The sequence below is a fragment of the Lacerta agilis genome, chromosome 1, assembly GCF_009819535.1.
Source record: "Lacerta agilis isolate rLacAgi1 chromosome 1, rLacAgi1.pri, whole genome shotgun sequence".
Lineage (NCBI taxonomy): Eukaryota > Metazoa > Chordata > Lepidosauria > Squamata > Lacertidae > Lacerta > Lacerta agilis.
The window spans coordinates 71,324,197-71,336,594 of record NC_046312.1 but is presented as its reverse complement, the minus strand read 5'-3'; the positions used below and the strand labels follow the sequence as shown (position 1 = coordinate 71,336,594).

Genomic DNA, 12,398 nt, shown 5'->3' with positions numbered 1-12,398 from the left:
TGATAAGTGAAAGTTGTGTAATTTATTTCAATGTATCAAGCACAAACAAGTTTTCCCCTAATGGGGAACATCACAAGGAATGTAGTTAAAAATCTGGAAACATTTACATTGAAAGTTAGCCCAGACTGGCACCACCACTAGATATTTTAAGGCTGTATATATATATTTATATATATAATATCTTTATATATATATATAGCAGTACTTACCACTTGGAACTATTTCAGGCCAGAAAAAAGGCTTAGTACTGACTGCAAGTCTACATAAAATATTGCAAATCTTTTAAAAATGGTGTAAAAATAGGAAGACTATCAACAGATTTGGAGGATGCAGTGGCAAACCCTTACTATTCCTGACCTTTAACCTTTAAATGTACCTAAGAGCAAACAATATACACAGGGTGCCTTCTCACAATCACAGGATCAGTCCTATACTGGAAAGGAGGTCTCTCTGTGATACTCAGAAACAGTTGTCCCTTGATGTACAGCACAAGGAAGATGAACCAACTGTTGCAAGTGATCACTTCAGAAAAGTGCAGGAGCAATTGCTTGCACCTGCTCACGTAACTACCCTGTATTCATCAATGGACAAAATGTCTCCCGTGTCACAAAATAAGCCCAGTGAACCCCAGAACTGTAGTGAATTTGTGACATATGAAATTACCTATATACAGAAGTGCTTCTACACCCATCTTCTTCCACCCATCATGGAATAATGGTACATTTTGGAGGCATTCCTTTATACAATGTTTTTGTGTGGGTGGCCTCATATTTCTTAGAAGGGCAGGATTTAAGAAATCGTGTATATTTACAATCTTGGTGGGATGGAGTGGGATGTGCTGTTTGTAGGGTTTTGGCATGTGAGAGCACTGATTAGAAGACCCAAGGAGAAGCTGTGCTATCGATAACCCAAGTTGGTTCAATTTTCACATGGGTACCTAATGTTCCCTTCCATATGCGAAATTTATCAAAAGGCATCTTGATGGATGGCAAAACGCCCTTCTCCCACCCACAGAAGAGCTATAAAACAAGACACTAGGAATCGTTTTATAAAACCAAGTAGATGTGTAGAAGTGTTAATGGGGGCACCAAATACTGGTTGGTAAATCTTAGTTGTCTCAGAAAATGACAAAACATAGAAAACAAAATTGCACAATTAAAGCTACATTTGGCTTTAGCATTAAGGCCCATACAGGTAAAGAGGTCCTTGTAGATGTACATGTAAAAAGGCAATGACATTAATCTGAAGAACAAAACTCTGCAGGCTCTCTGGTTAACCTTGTTCTCGCTTCCTCTTGCCCCCGACTGCGTAGGTATTAAAGTGCTTGGTGCCCCAGTGGGCTCCTTGCAATTAAGTCTCCCCATTCCTGCAGCTGGTCACTTGTTATTGCTGCCAAATGCAGTGCTTTTTATTTGAACACATAATTAATGAAGAGCTGACATGTTAGAAAGATGCACAGAAGAAACCAACAGCGAGAGTCCAGGAAGAGGTTTTCCGACGAGGCCCTCCCGTAGAGTGACTTTTTGTTCAGAGCAGTGAGGTTTCTGCAAGAAAGAACAACAGCCGCTGTCAATCCATCATTACTCAAAACCAGACACTGGATTTGCGCTCACAGATCAGACAGTGCCAAAACTCAGGATCAAGTTAAAATTCAGTGCCCGACATGCCTGGTAAATATTCTGGCCCCACATATTTCTTCTTGATAAAACTGTGAAGGGAAATTGAGGATTTGCCTCCTGCAGCCCAAACCCTTAGGCTTCAAAAAGTAAGAAAGTACTGCAGGCCTGAAATTTAGGGCTAGCATAAACATCTTGCCTAATTTAGAAAGAGAAATCATGGAAAGTTTTATTGTTGATTTAGATGTCAAATATTAAATGTCTATTTGAGGTATTAAAGAGCACTGGCATCTGTTTACTGTACTGACCAAAGGTTGTTGACTTAACCTTGTCAACTTGATGTGTACTCAGACATATTCCATGGTTGTGTCTTTAACTCTCCTACTGGGGAGTGGTTCTGACAAAACTCCCTTGACAAAATTATATGTAAAGAAAATACTGCAGCTGTTCTTTCCTACTGGCAGCTGGCTGTTAGGAAATGCTGCACCTGCAGGTCTCCTAACGCTTGCACCAGAAAACTGATCGCAATGAAATACAACAAGGTTTATTTGCTCATTTCCTTTTTTAAAATATTTTTTTTTGTGTGACTACGCTGGAGCGGGGAGAGCTTTGCAAGAACTGAACTGCTAAATCATGCTTGAGCTTCACGCAGGAGTGGAAACCCTTTGGAAGTTAAGAGAAGAAGAAATGCCTTCTTGTCAGCGGCCAGCTGCAATTTAAGCCAAGATTTGAATTTGTAAAGTTCTTTTATGCAACATCATTGGCACTGTTCCTTTTTATCTTTTTAAAAGCAGACGAGATTTAAGATTAGTTTTCAGTTTACCCTCCCTCCCAATCTCAGAAGAGAAAGATCAGTCCTGAGCATCTGCATCGCCAAAAGATAGAAATAGGACACTTTTAAAAAATGTGGATATATGCAATGTCTTCATGTTTGTGATAGAAAACAGCAGGATTTGAAGGAAGCCAATCCTTGTCCAGTTTATTGGCTTTACCTTCCACATGGGTCAAGGGTCATTATTGTCATGCTTGTGTTCATGCTTAGTAGTACCTGTATTCACATTTGACCCAGGCACCTGGCCCAAGGTAACCTTCCTCCTCTCTATCTCAGATTCTGTGTAATAACAAGACCTTAACGCTGTGGTGGTTATTTGAAGATCAATGTATTTTTTTAAAAAAGAAAAATTCCATACCTGTGTATCTCCTGTTGGGCTCTCTGGAGGGATAAGACAGCAGTGTGAATTTCTTTCAAAGGGTCGATTTCTTTCCCACACTGAGCACCCGGACTTTCGAAGCCTGTGGTGAAAAGATGACAGCTGGATTTCACATGTGTTTGGAAAATGGGGAAAATGTGGGCACCACATGTTCTGAAGTTTTCTTTCCTCTTCCCAGGGAGAACCACCCCTAACATACATGGGGGAAAGGTAATTTGGAAGCTGTAGTTCATCAGTTTGACTTGCTTCTGGATTCATTAAGCTAATATGCTTAATATGCTAATACTGCAGATTTTACAGATCTGTGAAAAAAAAATCCTCTTACGCATTCACGGTAGAATCCAGTGACTGGCACCAGGATTTTCCTTCACTCCACTCCCACACTGCACCCCTTAAATTAAATCTGCTCTAGAGGGTTAGCAGGTGAAAGAGAAGTTCTGTTGCACAAATGGAAGCCATTCCACTCATGTAATGGCTTTGTTGGACCCAACCATGCGCCTTTCCCATGAAGGCAATGCCTGTATCTGCAAAAACTTAGCAAAACTAGTACGTGAATCAGCTCTGAAAAAGAGATTCAGGAAGAATGCACATTTTGAACATTGCTGGGTAGAAATTGGTTTTTGCATGTCGATTGTTTTTAATTGCTTGTATATATGGAATTGTTTTTACACATGGAACAGTTTTAATTGTTTATTTATTTGGTGTAAAATCACTTTAACATATTTAATGGAAGGAAATTCATAAATGGAATAAAATAAAATGGAAGTCCTGTGCGAATGAAGAGAACTAAAATGAACCCAAACTTTGGCAACACAAAGCACAAGCAGAAAGTAAGGGATGCTAAAAAAGATTTTTAGGACCACATTGCTAAAAGCATGAAGACCAACAACAAGAAGTTCTTTAAATATATTAGTAGCAGGAAACCATCTAGGGAATCGGTGGATCCTTGGATGAGAAGGGAGTCGAAGGCATGATAAAGGAGGATAAGGAGATTGCGGAGAATGTGAATCAATTATTTCTATCTGTCTTCACTACGGAAGACACATGGTAGATCACAGTGCCTGAACTAACTTTTACAAGGAGGGAGTTTGAGGAATATAGTGGTGATGAGACATGAAATTCTAGGCCTGGTAGACAAACTAAAAACTGGTAAATTGTCGGGTCCAGATGGCACCTACCTGAGAGTTGTCAAATAATTCAAATGTTAATTTGCTGGTCTTCTAATAAAAATATATAACTTGACCCTAAGATCAGTCTCTATATTGGAGCATTTTCCATCACTGTGCAAAAGGATTACGTTATCAAGGGATGACAATAGGACTTAACACTGGATATGGATGGAGAGAGTGAGCGCACAGTATCAGAACCCTGCAAGATACTTACTGTCATCATCTGAAAGTTCCTGTACAGACTCTGGTGTTGAACAGCTACTTTCAGTGTTCTGACTGTTGTTGGACGGTTGATCGCTGGCTTTACGCCGTCTACAATCATTTGCAGACCTCTGAATGAAGAGGAGTACAAACAAAAAATCCCATTATTCTTATTCCTGTTCTGACTATTATTATTTATGAGATGTACCAATTTATCTGCCTAGCAAAAATAGACTTCTGAAGTGAAAGGATGCAATTTATAGAATCCATCATCTCAAGGGTTTAATCTTAGGCTGAAATCCTCAGCCCTCTTATCCCTAAGTAATCATACTGGTTTCTATGGAATAAAAGGAGGATGATCTGAAATAAATTTTCTCAGGTTCAAGGCTCCTAAAACTCCCCTTCCCATAGCACTACAGTTCAGGGGGTGAGGGTTTTAAAACCCAAACTAGAGCATTGCAAAGGGTAGCTGCAACAAAATGTTACAATATAACCTCATCTTCTATTAAAAGTAAAGGTAAAGGGTAAAGGGACCCCTGACCATTAGGTCCAGTCGTGGACGACTCTGGGGTTGCGGCGCTCATCTTGCTTTACTGGCCGAGGGAGCCGGCGTTTGTCCACAGACAGCTTCCGGGTCATGTGGCCAGCATGATTAAGCCGCTTCTGGTGAACCAGAGCAGTGCATGGAAACGCTATTTAACTTCCCACCAGAGCAGTACCTATTTATCTACTTGCACTATGACATGCTTTCAAACTGCTAGGTTAGCACTAATAATAATAAGAGTACTGCTCTTCAAAGCGCAAGGCAGCCAGTTATGCCTCCCCCATAATACTCCATTCCCAACCTTCCCCTCTTTTCCAACAGACAATAAACATTTCGTGGCTACTGAGCATGCTCACTCCACAATGAGTTCTTAATTATTTTTAGCCACTTAAGATTTTGTGTGTGTTTCTTCATGTATTGGGTGTTGATACTGCCATCTTGTTCCTACATTTATTGTTTCTTTTTGTTGGCACTCACCACCTGCATTTGCTATTAAAAGGAACTGGGAATAAAAGTGAAAGGGCATTGCTTCGCTCATTGTTTCTTCCTCCTCTCCACAAGTCCTTGCAACTTATAATCATTAAGTTTCAATGTACAACCTAGGATATTCATATGGGTCAGAGCAGAAAGCAGTCCCCATCACACAGATAAAGAACTGAGGGCTATAATTTGCCTAAGGCCAGTCAAGTAGTTTATTTGGAATTTGAATCCAGGTCTCTAAAGCCCAGCCCCCTATTCAGTGACCTGCTGGATGGCTAAGGCATCTCACATCCCATTTATACATTTAGCTCAATGCCCACCAACTCTCATGATCATTCTAAACACGCTAGTGAAATTGCAAAACCTTTTTTTATTAATTTGTGCCAAAAATTCCACCAGGACAAGCCACACAAAATGTTTGCTGATCAAATCCAGCAAATCAGATAGTGGTTGTAGTTTTTTAAGCAAATCACTGGACCCGTGTATTCCTAAGTGGGATCGTGTTGTCCCAAATCTGGCTCAGGGTGTGCTCAGGGTAAAGTGACACTGGGATAGCAAGATGTTATTCAGTTCACCAGGATTCTGCAAATACAGTGCAGAAGGAGAGCACATCTGCCCAAGCATCACTGAAAATGTGGACTTTCTTGGGGAGGTGGCCAGTTACCTTGTGCCGTGCAACTTGGCTGCTGTTGCACATGTTTTTGTGAGTTGACATTCGATTGGATAAGTGCCTCTGCATGGTTTGAAGTATGCCATCCTTCTCGTACTGGGCAATGTCATTCAAAGGGTCCCAGGGCCGCAAACTTTGAAAATGAAGAAGAAATTTATAAGAAAGAAAAGCCACTGTTTACTAGTAGCAATATACACCAAATGTACAAGCACACTTTCAACATTGCGTAGAGCAGATATGAATATGCACATTCAATTTCTTCCTATTTTGCCCCACCAAAATGCTTCAGCTGTAACACAGAAGGACTGTGTGGCCAAAAACAACAACAAAAGTAGTCATTGTAAACTTGGTGGGGCAGGGGAGCCTGTGACCCTCCAACATTGTACAGTCTTTATTTTTACCTTCACAACAACCCTGGAAGGCAGGCCACATGACCATATCTTCCATACGGGGAACTGAGGCTAAAAGACAATTGCTATAGTGACTGCATGGGGGGAAAATAGAAATTGGTACTCAGTTTCTCAGAGTCGCTGCAGCTTCTCTGAGGGCTGGGGCATGAGTCTTGTTAGAATAAAGTTATAAACTCAAACAAAAAACAACAACAACAAAACAGCCAGTTCTTAGTGGGGGCCCTCAGCCAACTTAGCCCTCCAAGGCTGGGGCAAATAAACCCAACTGCCTGCCCCCCTCTGCATAGCCCTGGCTGCAGATAAAAGATTTATCATACCACAGAATCACAGAATTCTAGAGTTCGAAGAGTCCTATAGTCCAACCCCTTGCAATGCAGGAATCGCAGCTAAAGCATGCCTGGTAGATGGCCACCCAACCTCTGCTTAACCTCCAATGAAGGAGAGTTAAGCTTCCAAGGCAGTCCATTCCACTGTTAAACAGCTCTTACTATCAGTAAAGTCTTCCTAACATTTAGCCAGAATCTCATTTCTTGTAAATTGAATCCACTTGTATGGGCCTATGGCTGTAAATAAAATTCTATTCTATTCTAATCCACTGGTTTGGTCCTACCCTCTAGAGCAGCAGAAAAGAAGCATGCTCCACCAGTTTTAAGACTGTGGCACAGATGTGCTCTAAGTCCACCTGTTACAATCTGTGTACCTGGACACAGACACCTTTTAGCCACCACACTCCACACCACAGAGCACTCACTCTTCATATTTGTAGTGCCATTCGTTCGTGGCAGGATCATGCCAGAAGAGCAGAGGCTTCCACTCTGTCCCGTTGTCCTTCCGCTCCCGCGCTGCATTCCGCTGCTCCTCTTCCAACACAAATTTTTCTTGTGTTGCCTTGTTCTGGTCTCCTTTGTTGATTGCACTGGTTACGTGCTGCCAGAGCCTGAGAAACAAACAAGGAATCAAGTATAAAAGTCTGTAGTAAGGCCAGGGCAGTCATGGAGGCTCCAGGGGCTCCAGGCATGTGGCAGAGATGGGTGCTCATAGCAGTCCATTGTTAAATTTAAATGAGATCCCAACTGTGCTGTGGGGGGAGGGGGTACACTGTGTGTGTGTGTGTGGTGTGTGTGTGTGTGTGAGAGAGAGAGAGAGAGAGAGAGAGAGAGAGAGAGAGAGCACGTTGCCTATATTTCTCTCTCGGAGCAATCTGCCTGCATTACCTTTCAGATTCAAACTCTGTTTGCTCTTCAAATAGCACAATGTGACGCTTCAGTCTCTGCTTTCGGACCTCACTGGTTGGATTCCAGAAAATATCTGTGCTGCCATTTTTCAGGTCATTTATATAAACCTCTCCATCCTGAAAAAAGAAGAATTTAGTGCTGGAATAAAGTAGTCAGCAGAGGTGTTCAACACAGGCTTAGCAAGATCTAAGTGAAAGGAAAGGAAGCAATCAATACTCTTCTGATACACCATTCTTTCCTTCATCCTTTCCTTCCCCTCACTTTGCTATCTTCTCCATTCAGGAGCGCTAGATTGTAAGCTCTTTGGGGCAAGAATCTAGCTTTTGTGCTTGTTCTGCAAAGACTCATACACCTCAGAAATCATGCAATCAGTTTCTTTCGTTTACAGGTAATTCACATCTTACATGAGGCATAATTTCTGGGGTTCACACAAAAACACTTAAAGCCAGGACCTCTGGAACCAGGTCCCCTGCAAGGTTGAGGGCTGCTTGCAGCCCTGTTTAGGGAAGCTTTTAATGTTTAATAGATTATTGTATTTTAACATTCTGTTGGAAGTCACCCAGAGTGGCTGGGGAGACCCAGCCAGATGGGCGGGGTATTAATAATAATAATAATAATAATAATAGTAGTAGTAGTAGTAGTAATTGTCCCGCTTTGGGAAGGAGGTGGGAGGGCTCCAGCAGAGTCCTAGAGTCCTCCCTCCTCTGTCCCAAAGCCTAGTAAGTATTTGCCAGAGCCCTTGCCCGAAATTGCAGCTTTGCATAGGTGTGGAAATAAATAAATGGAAAGTGGGTTTCTTCTGCTTTCCATTTATTTATTTATTCCCATCCTCCCCAAGCTGTGATCACATAAGTGGAATAAGCGTGAGATGTGAGTTACCTCTACTAATGACATTTCTATTATTTATATAGCAATGTTACAATTAATAAAATCATAGCAGGCTTCCCTATAAGGCTAGGACTGGGGTCACCCAGGTTCAAATTTCTACTCAGCCATGAAGATCACTGGGTGACCACAAGCCAGCCTTTTTATCTCAGCCTAACCTACGTCACAGGAGAAGAGAAAAGTACTGCATATGCTGCCTTGAACTCCTTGGAATGAAGTAGAATGCTATTTATAATATTTATATAACATCAACAAAATCAGAAAATATAATGATAGCAGTAGCAGAATTTAAACTTTGTCGAACATGGATAAACTTGCTAACTAAAATCCACATTTTTCTCACCCTGGCACTTGTCTAGATTCCCTGTGGCCTGTGAGCTGCTGCTTCTTTTTCTTCCTCTGCTTGTGCCTTGAGCTGTTTAAAACTGAGCCCTCGCCTCTTCAGTATCTGACCTCCCCACCCCCGCCCCTGTCCTTGTCATGGGAGAAAACCTCAACAGAACCAGTTGCAAACCACCCGGAGAAGCAGGAAACACACCAGTGCAGAAAGGGCAGGCTGCAGTTGTTAGCATGACATTTCTGGTCCCTTGTCTGTTAATGATCCAAACACCACCAGCATTTCATCTTCGTCCTCTGTTAGTTTATTCTGAAAATTAACCACTAATTCAACTCCACTGCGATGCTAGTCTGCTATCAAAGCCAGATTAAACCACAGCAATTAAAAAGATAAAGGAATGAGTACTCGTGGTAAGGGTGTCTGAGTAAACTGGTGTGTCTTCTGTTGTCAGTGGAAGCCCCTCATGGTTAGTGCCCATCTGATCCCAATGGGGAGAACATTAATCAGTATTATTACTGGCATCACAAAAGAGAAGGCTCTCCTACACATACACATGACTTCTGTAGGCTACAGCAATCTGGGTAGCTAACAGGGTGCCCTCTGGAGGCTGTTTGGACTACAGCTCCCATAATCCCTATCTAGAAAGCAACACATTGCCTTACCCTAATTAAGAGGAAATGTGGGTAGCTGTCTTCTGAATCCACCCTACCAGTCAAGTGTCCAGCGTTGCTCCAGATGCCTTCCAGTTTGGTAAAAAGTTTTATTTATTAGCCTCGCCGGCTTTGACTCATGCTCTGTTTGCTAGATTGAAATCTAGGTAAGCTATCAGAATTGCAGCCTTTCGAAGCAACCTGTACAGCAAGATTTATGTCTGAGCAAATAAAACTGTCTGTTGCATCTGTTTCACCCGAGAGCTGCTTGCTTCAAAATCAAGCTCTGTTTCAAAGTAGTTTGGAAATGCAACCCTATTCCCAGCTGGCCCTCATCCTCTCCTGCACTCCACACAGACATTTTTTAAAAACTGTCAGCAAAGAAGATTACGATTTCTTACCCAGTGTCCATCGAGACTCGCCAGCACTTCTTCTCCTGATTTAATCTTCCCCGAGATTTGATTAATACATGTGCTGCCACCAAAGAATGGCTTTGGGAAGAGAGAGGAAGAAAAATACAATTCAGCCCACGGGGGGGGGGGGGGGGAGCGGGAGGCCAGCCAAGAACACAGAGATCTGCAAGGATGCAAGGCTCAAGCTGATCTTGTCTGGATTTCTGGAACTGCCCGTGAAAGAGCTGTTCATAAAATTATTGTTATGTGCCCAGATGTGGGTCAAATGGGCACGTATGTCACCTGGCTGCATGGTGGAAGTGCTCAACTGGCCTCATGGCCAAGCCATCAGATAACATTATTTAGTGCACAGTCAGAAAAGTTCACTTTACACACTATGCCTGGGTGCACCAATGTGGAGCAACTGCTACTTAGAGATGGGCACTTGGTGACGATGTCAACAACTACTGAACTATTAAAGAAACTTGGAGCACCATTAGGATGCTGTTGCCCCTTAGGGCCGTCTCAGATTTTATTCACAGCTTCCCCATCTCCCCTTTACAAACGTTCTGTATGATCTTTTATTTCTTTAGCCAATTGTTTTTAAAACAATTTTCGAAAACTGGCTTCCAACTCTCCTTATAAGATATGTCCAAGATGAACCTCTGTTGCTGCTTATGTTCTCAATTAGTTAACATTCCCCAGTATTTACCAATATTATAATCCATTAGCTGCCCATTTACATCCTTGCATACAGCAAAAAAAATCAAGTGAACCTTAATATATATTTATGTCCAATAACAGCAAGTGTGGTTATTACTCCAACCTCGCTTTAAACATTAACTTAATTATTAATAAGTGCATGATCATTGTACAGAATCTGGGATGACTTGCAAGCCTAGCCCTGTCACTTGCAATTGCAGAATGGGGAAGGAATCCTGCAAAAGCAGGAAGCGAAATGTGGAACTGGCGGGCTGGAGTCAAGTTCAGAATGCAAGACAAAGATGGTCACCTTTAATTTGAATTCCAGTTCTGCCCGATGATTGCTTTTCTCACAGTCAATGGTAACTTTCCCCCCAAGCTCCATTGTCATGGTACCATACAGAATCCCTAGAATCAGAGAGGAAACAAAACTGTTAACAGGATATCAGGGGCACAGAGACTATATATGTTGCTGAAACCTGTCATTCACATTGACTGAGGTCTGTATAAAATAACCCTCTTTTTTATATTAAAAAAATGGTTATATAACATTAACCTGAAACAGCCTCACCTTGTTTTATGGAGCACACTTTTATGGAGTTATTTCCAAAGCTGTGCTGATGCTTGTGGCTACACAACTGGGCAGCAGCAGCAACAACACCTGACTCAGCAGGAACAAGGAGGGCGCAAGTAAATCCCCCCCCCAAAAAAAACCCATCTACGAAAACAAGCATTGGATTGGGCTCTGCAGCTTAAGTTAAACTTTGCAAGAGTTGGCTTCATCTGAAATGAACTGAAGACTAGCATTTGCAAGCAGAGCAAGTCTGAAGTTCACACAATGCCAGAGAAAAATAACTGCTGGTTTTCCTTCTGTGTAAAAATGCATTAGAATGGGCTGTGCAGCTTAAGATAAACGGTGCTTATCTTCATCTGATCACTAACCAGATCTTTGCGTAGCAGATTTATGACCTGCCATTAAAATCCCTCATCTGTATTCACTCTCATCACCTATGAGATGCAGCAGGTGATTACAGCTAGCTCAGTCTTTTTCTCCAGTTGGTGGGCTCCTCTGAGGTGCTGAGGACTTATTCTTCCTCTCTCTGTGTATCCCCACCACTCCAATATGCTCCAGAGTGTCCTCCCCTCAAACCCCCTGGAGCAGATTCTGATGGTGCACAGAGGGCTGCAGGAGAAAGGAGAGGGAAGTTCCACAGTGCAAAAAAAAAAAAGTCTGTTGTGCAAGTGGTATGGCAGCCTTGGATACATCGTGTTTGTCTTTCTTTAAAAAAGTTGATCCATGATCCCCGACTTGATGTTAAGGTGTTACGGTTATAAATCCCTATGTTTGGTGATATATGTCTCTTTTTTAAAAGGAGAGAAAAATAACCTCGCCTGGAAAGGGAAGGAGGCCCACAATTCTCCCTACTCCAGAGCCTCAACAATATCCCACCTTTGCAATGTGCGTATGGCATAGTAATGATGTACTCCTCCCCGCTGCTTAGAAAGGTAAGTTTTGCTTGTCCATCCAGCAATGCCGAAAGTGAATTACCTGCAGATAAAAGAGTGCAGGTGTATATGTCATGACTGTTCCTCTTACAAATACACAGCAGGACAAAGAGAAGCCAAAATGATTCAGTGAATCATCTCTTAAGAACTTCCTTGATAGTAAGTATTTACAGAAAACAGAAATGCTTGCGCTGGCGAAACCTTCACCCTAGTGCAATGTCGAATACTACCTTCTGGTTCACATAATTAAAAACCCCAGACCCAGACTATCTGCAGTTTGGAAAGTGATGGGGAAATGTTTTGAAAAGTGTGGGATGAACAAATGCTTAATGGAAAGACGTGTAAATAGCCCACAAGCAAATCAGGATGAATGTTCATTGTTTATAACCA

The 12,398-nt window shown here is 42.0% G+C and overlaps 1 protein-coding gene across 3 annotated transcripts in view; it reads right to left on the bottom strand.

Annotated features, from left to right (window-relative positions):
• OSBPL5 (oxysterol binding protein like 5) overlaps positions 1 to 12,398 on the bottom strand; it is a 162,632-nt gene continuing 150,234 nt past the window's right edge. For 2 of the 3 annotated variants that reach the window (XM_033154212.1, XM_033154195.1), the window contains exons 14-22: positions 11,953 to 12,051; positions 10,813 to 10,910; positions 9,810 to 9,899; positions 7,516 to 7,652; positions 7,053 to 7,238; positions 5,886 to 6,024; positions 4,211 to 4,328; positions 2,807 to 2,909; positions 1 to 1,544 (exon numbers count right to left, since the gene is read on the bottom strand). In XM_033154212.1, coding sequence (XP_033010103.1) covers positions 1,409 to 1,544; positions 2,807 to 2,909; positions 4,211 to 4,328; positions 5,886 to 6,024; positions 7,053 to 7,238; positions 7,516 to 7,652; positions 9,810 to 9,899; positions 10,813 to 10,910; positions 11,953 to 12,051 — 1,106 coding nt within the window. In that variant the 3' untranslated portion in view covers positions 1 to 1,408. The remainder of the gene's footprint in view (positions 1,545 to 2,806; positions 2,910 to 4,210; positions 4,329 to 5,885; positions 6,025 to 7,052; positions 7,239 to 7,515; positions 7,653 to 9,809; positions 9,900 to 10,812; positions 10,911 to 11,952; positions 12,052 to 12,398) is intronic. The other variant, XM_033154204.1, reaches the window with a different exon arrangement.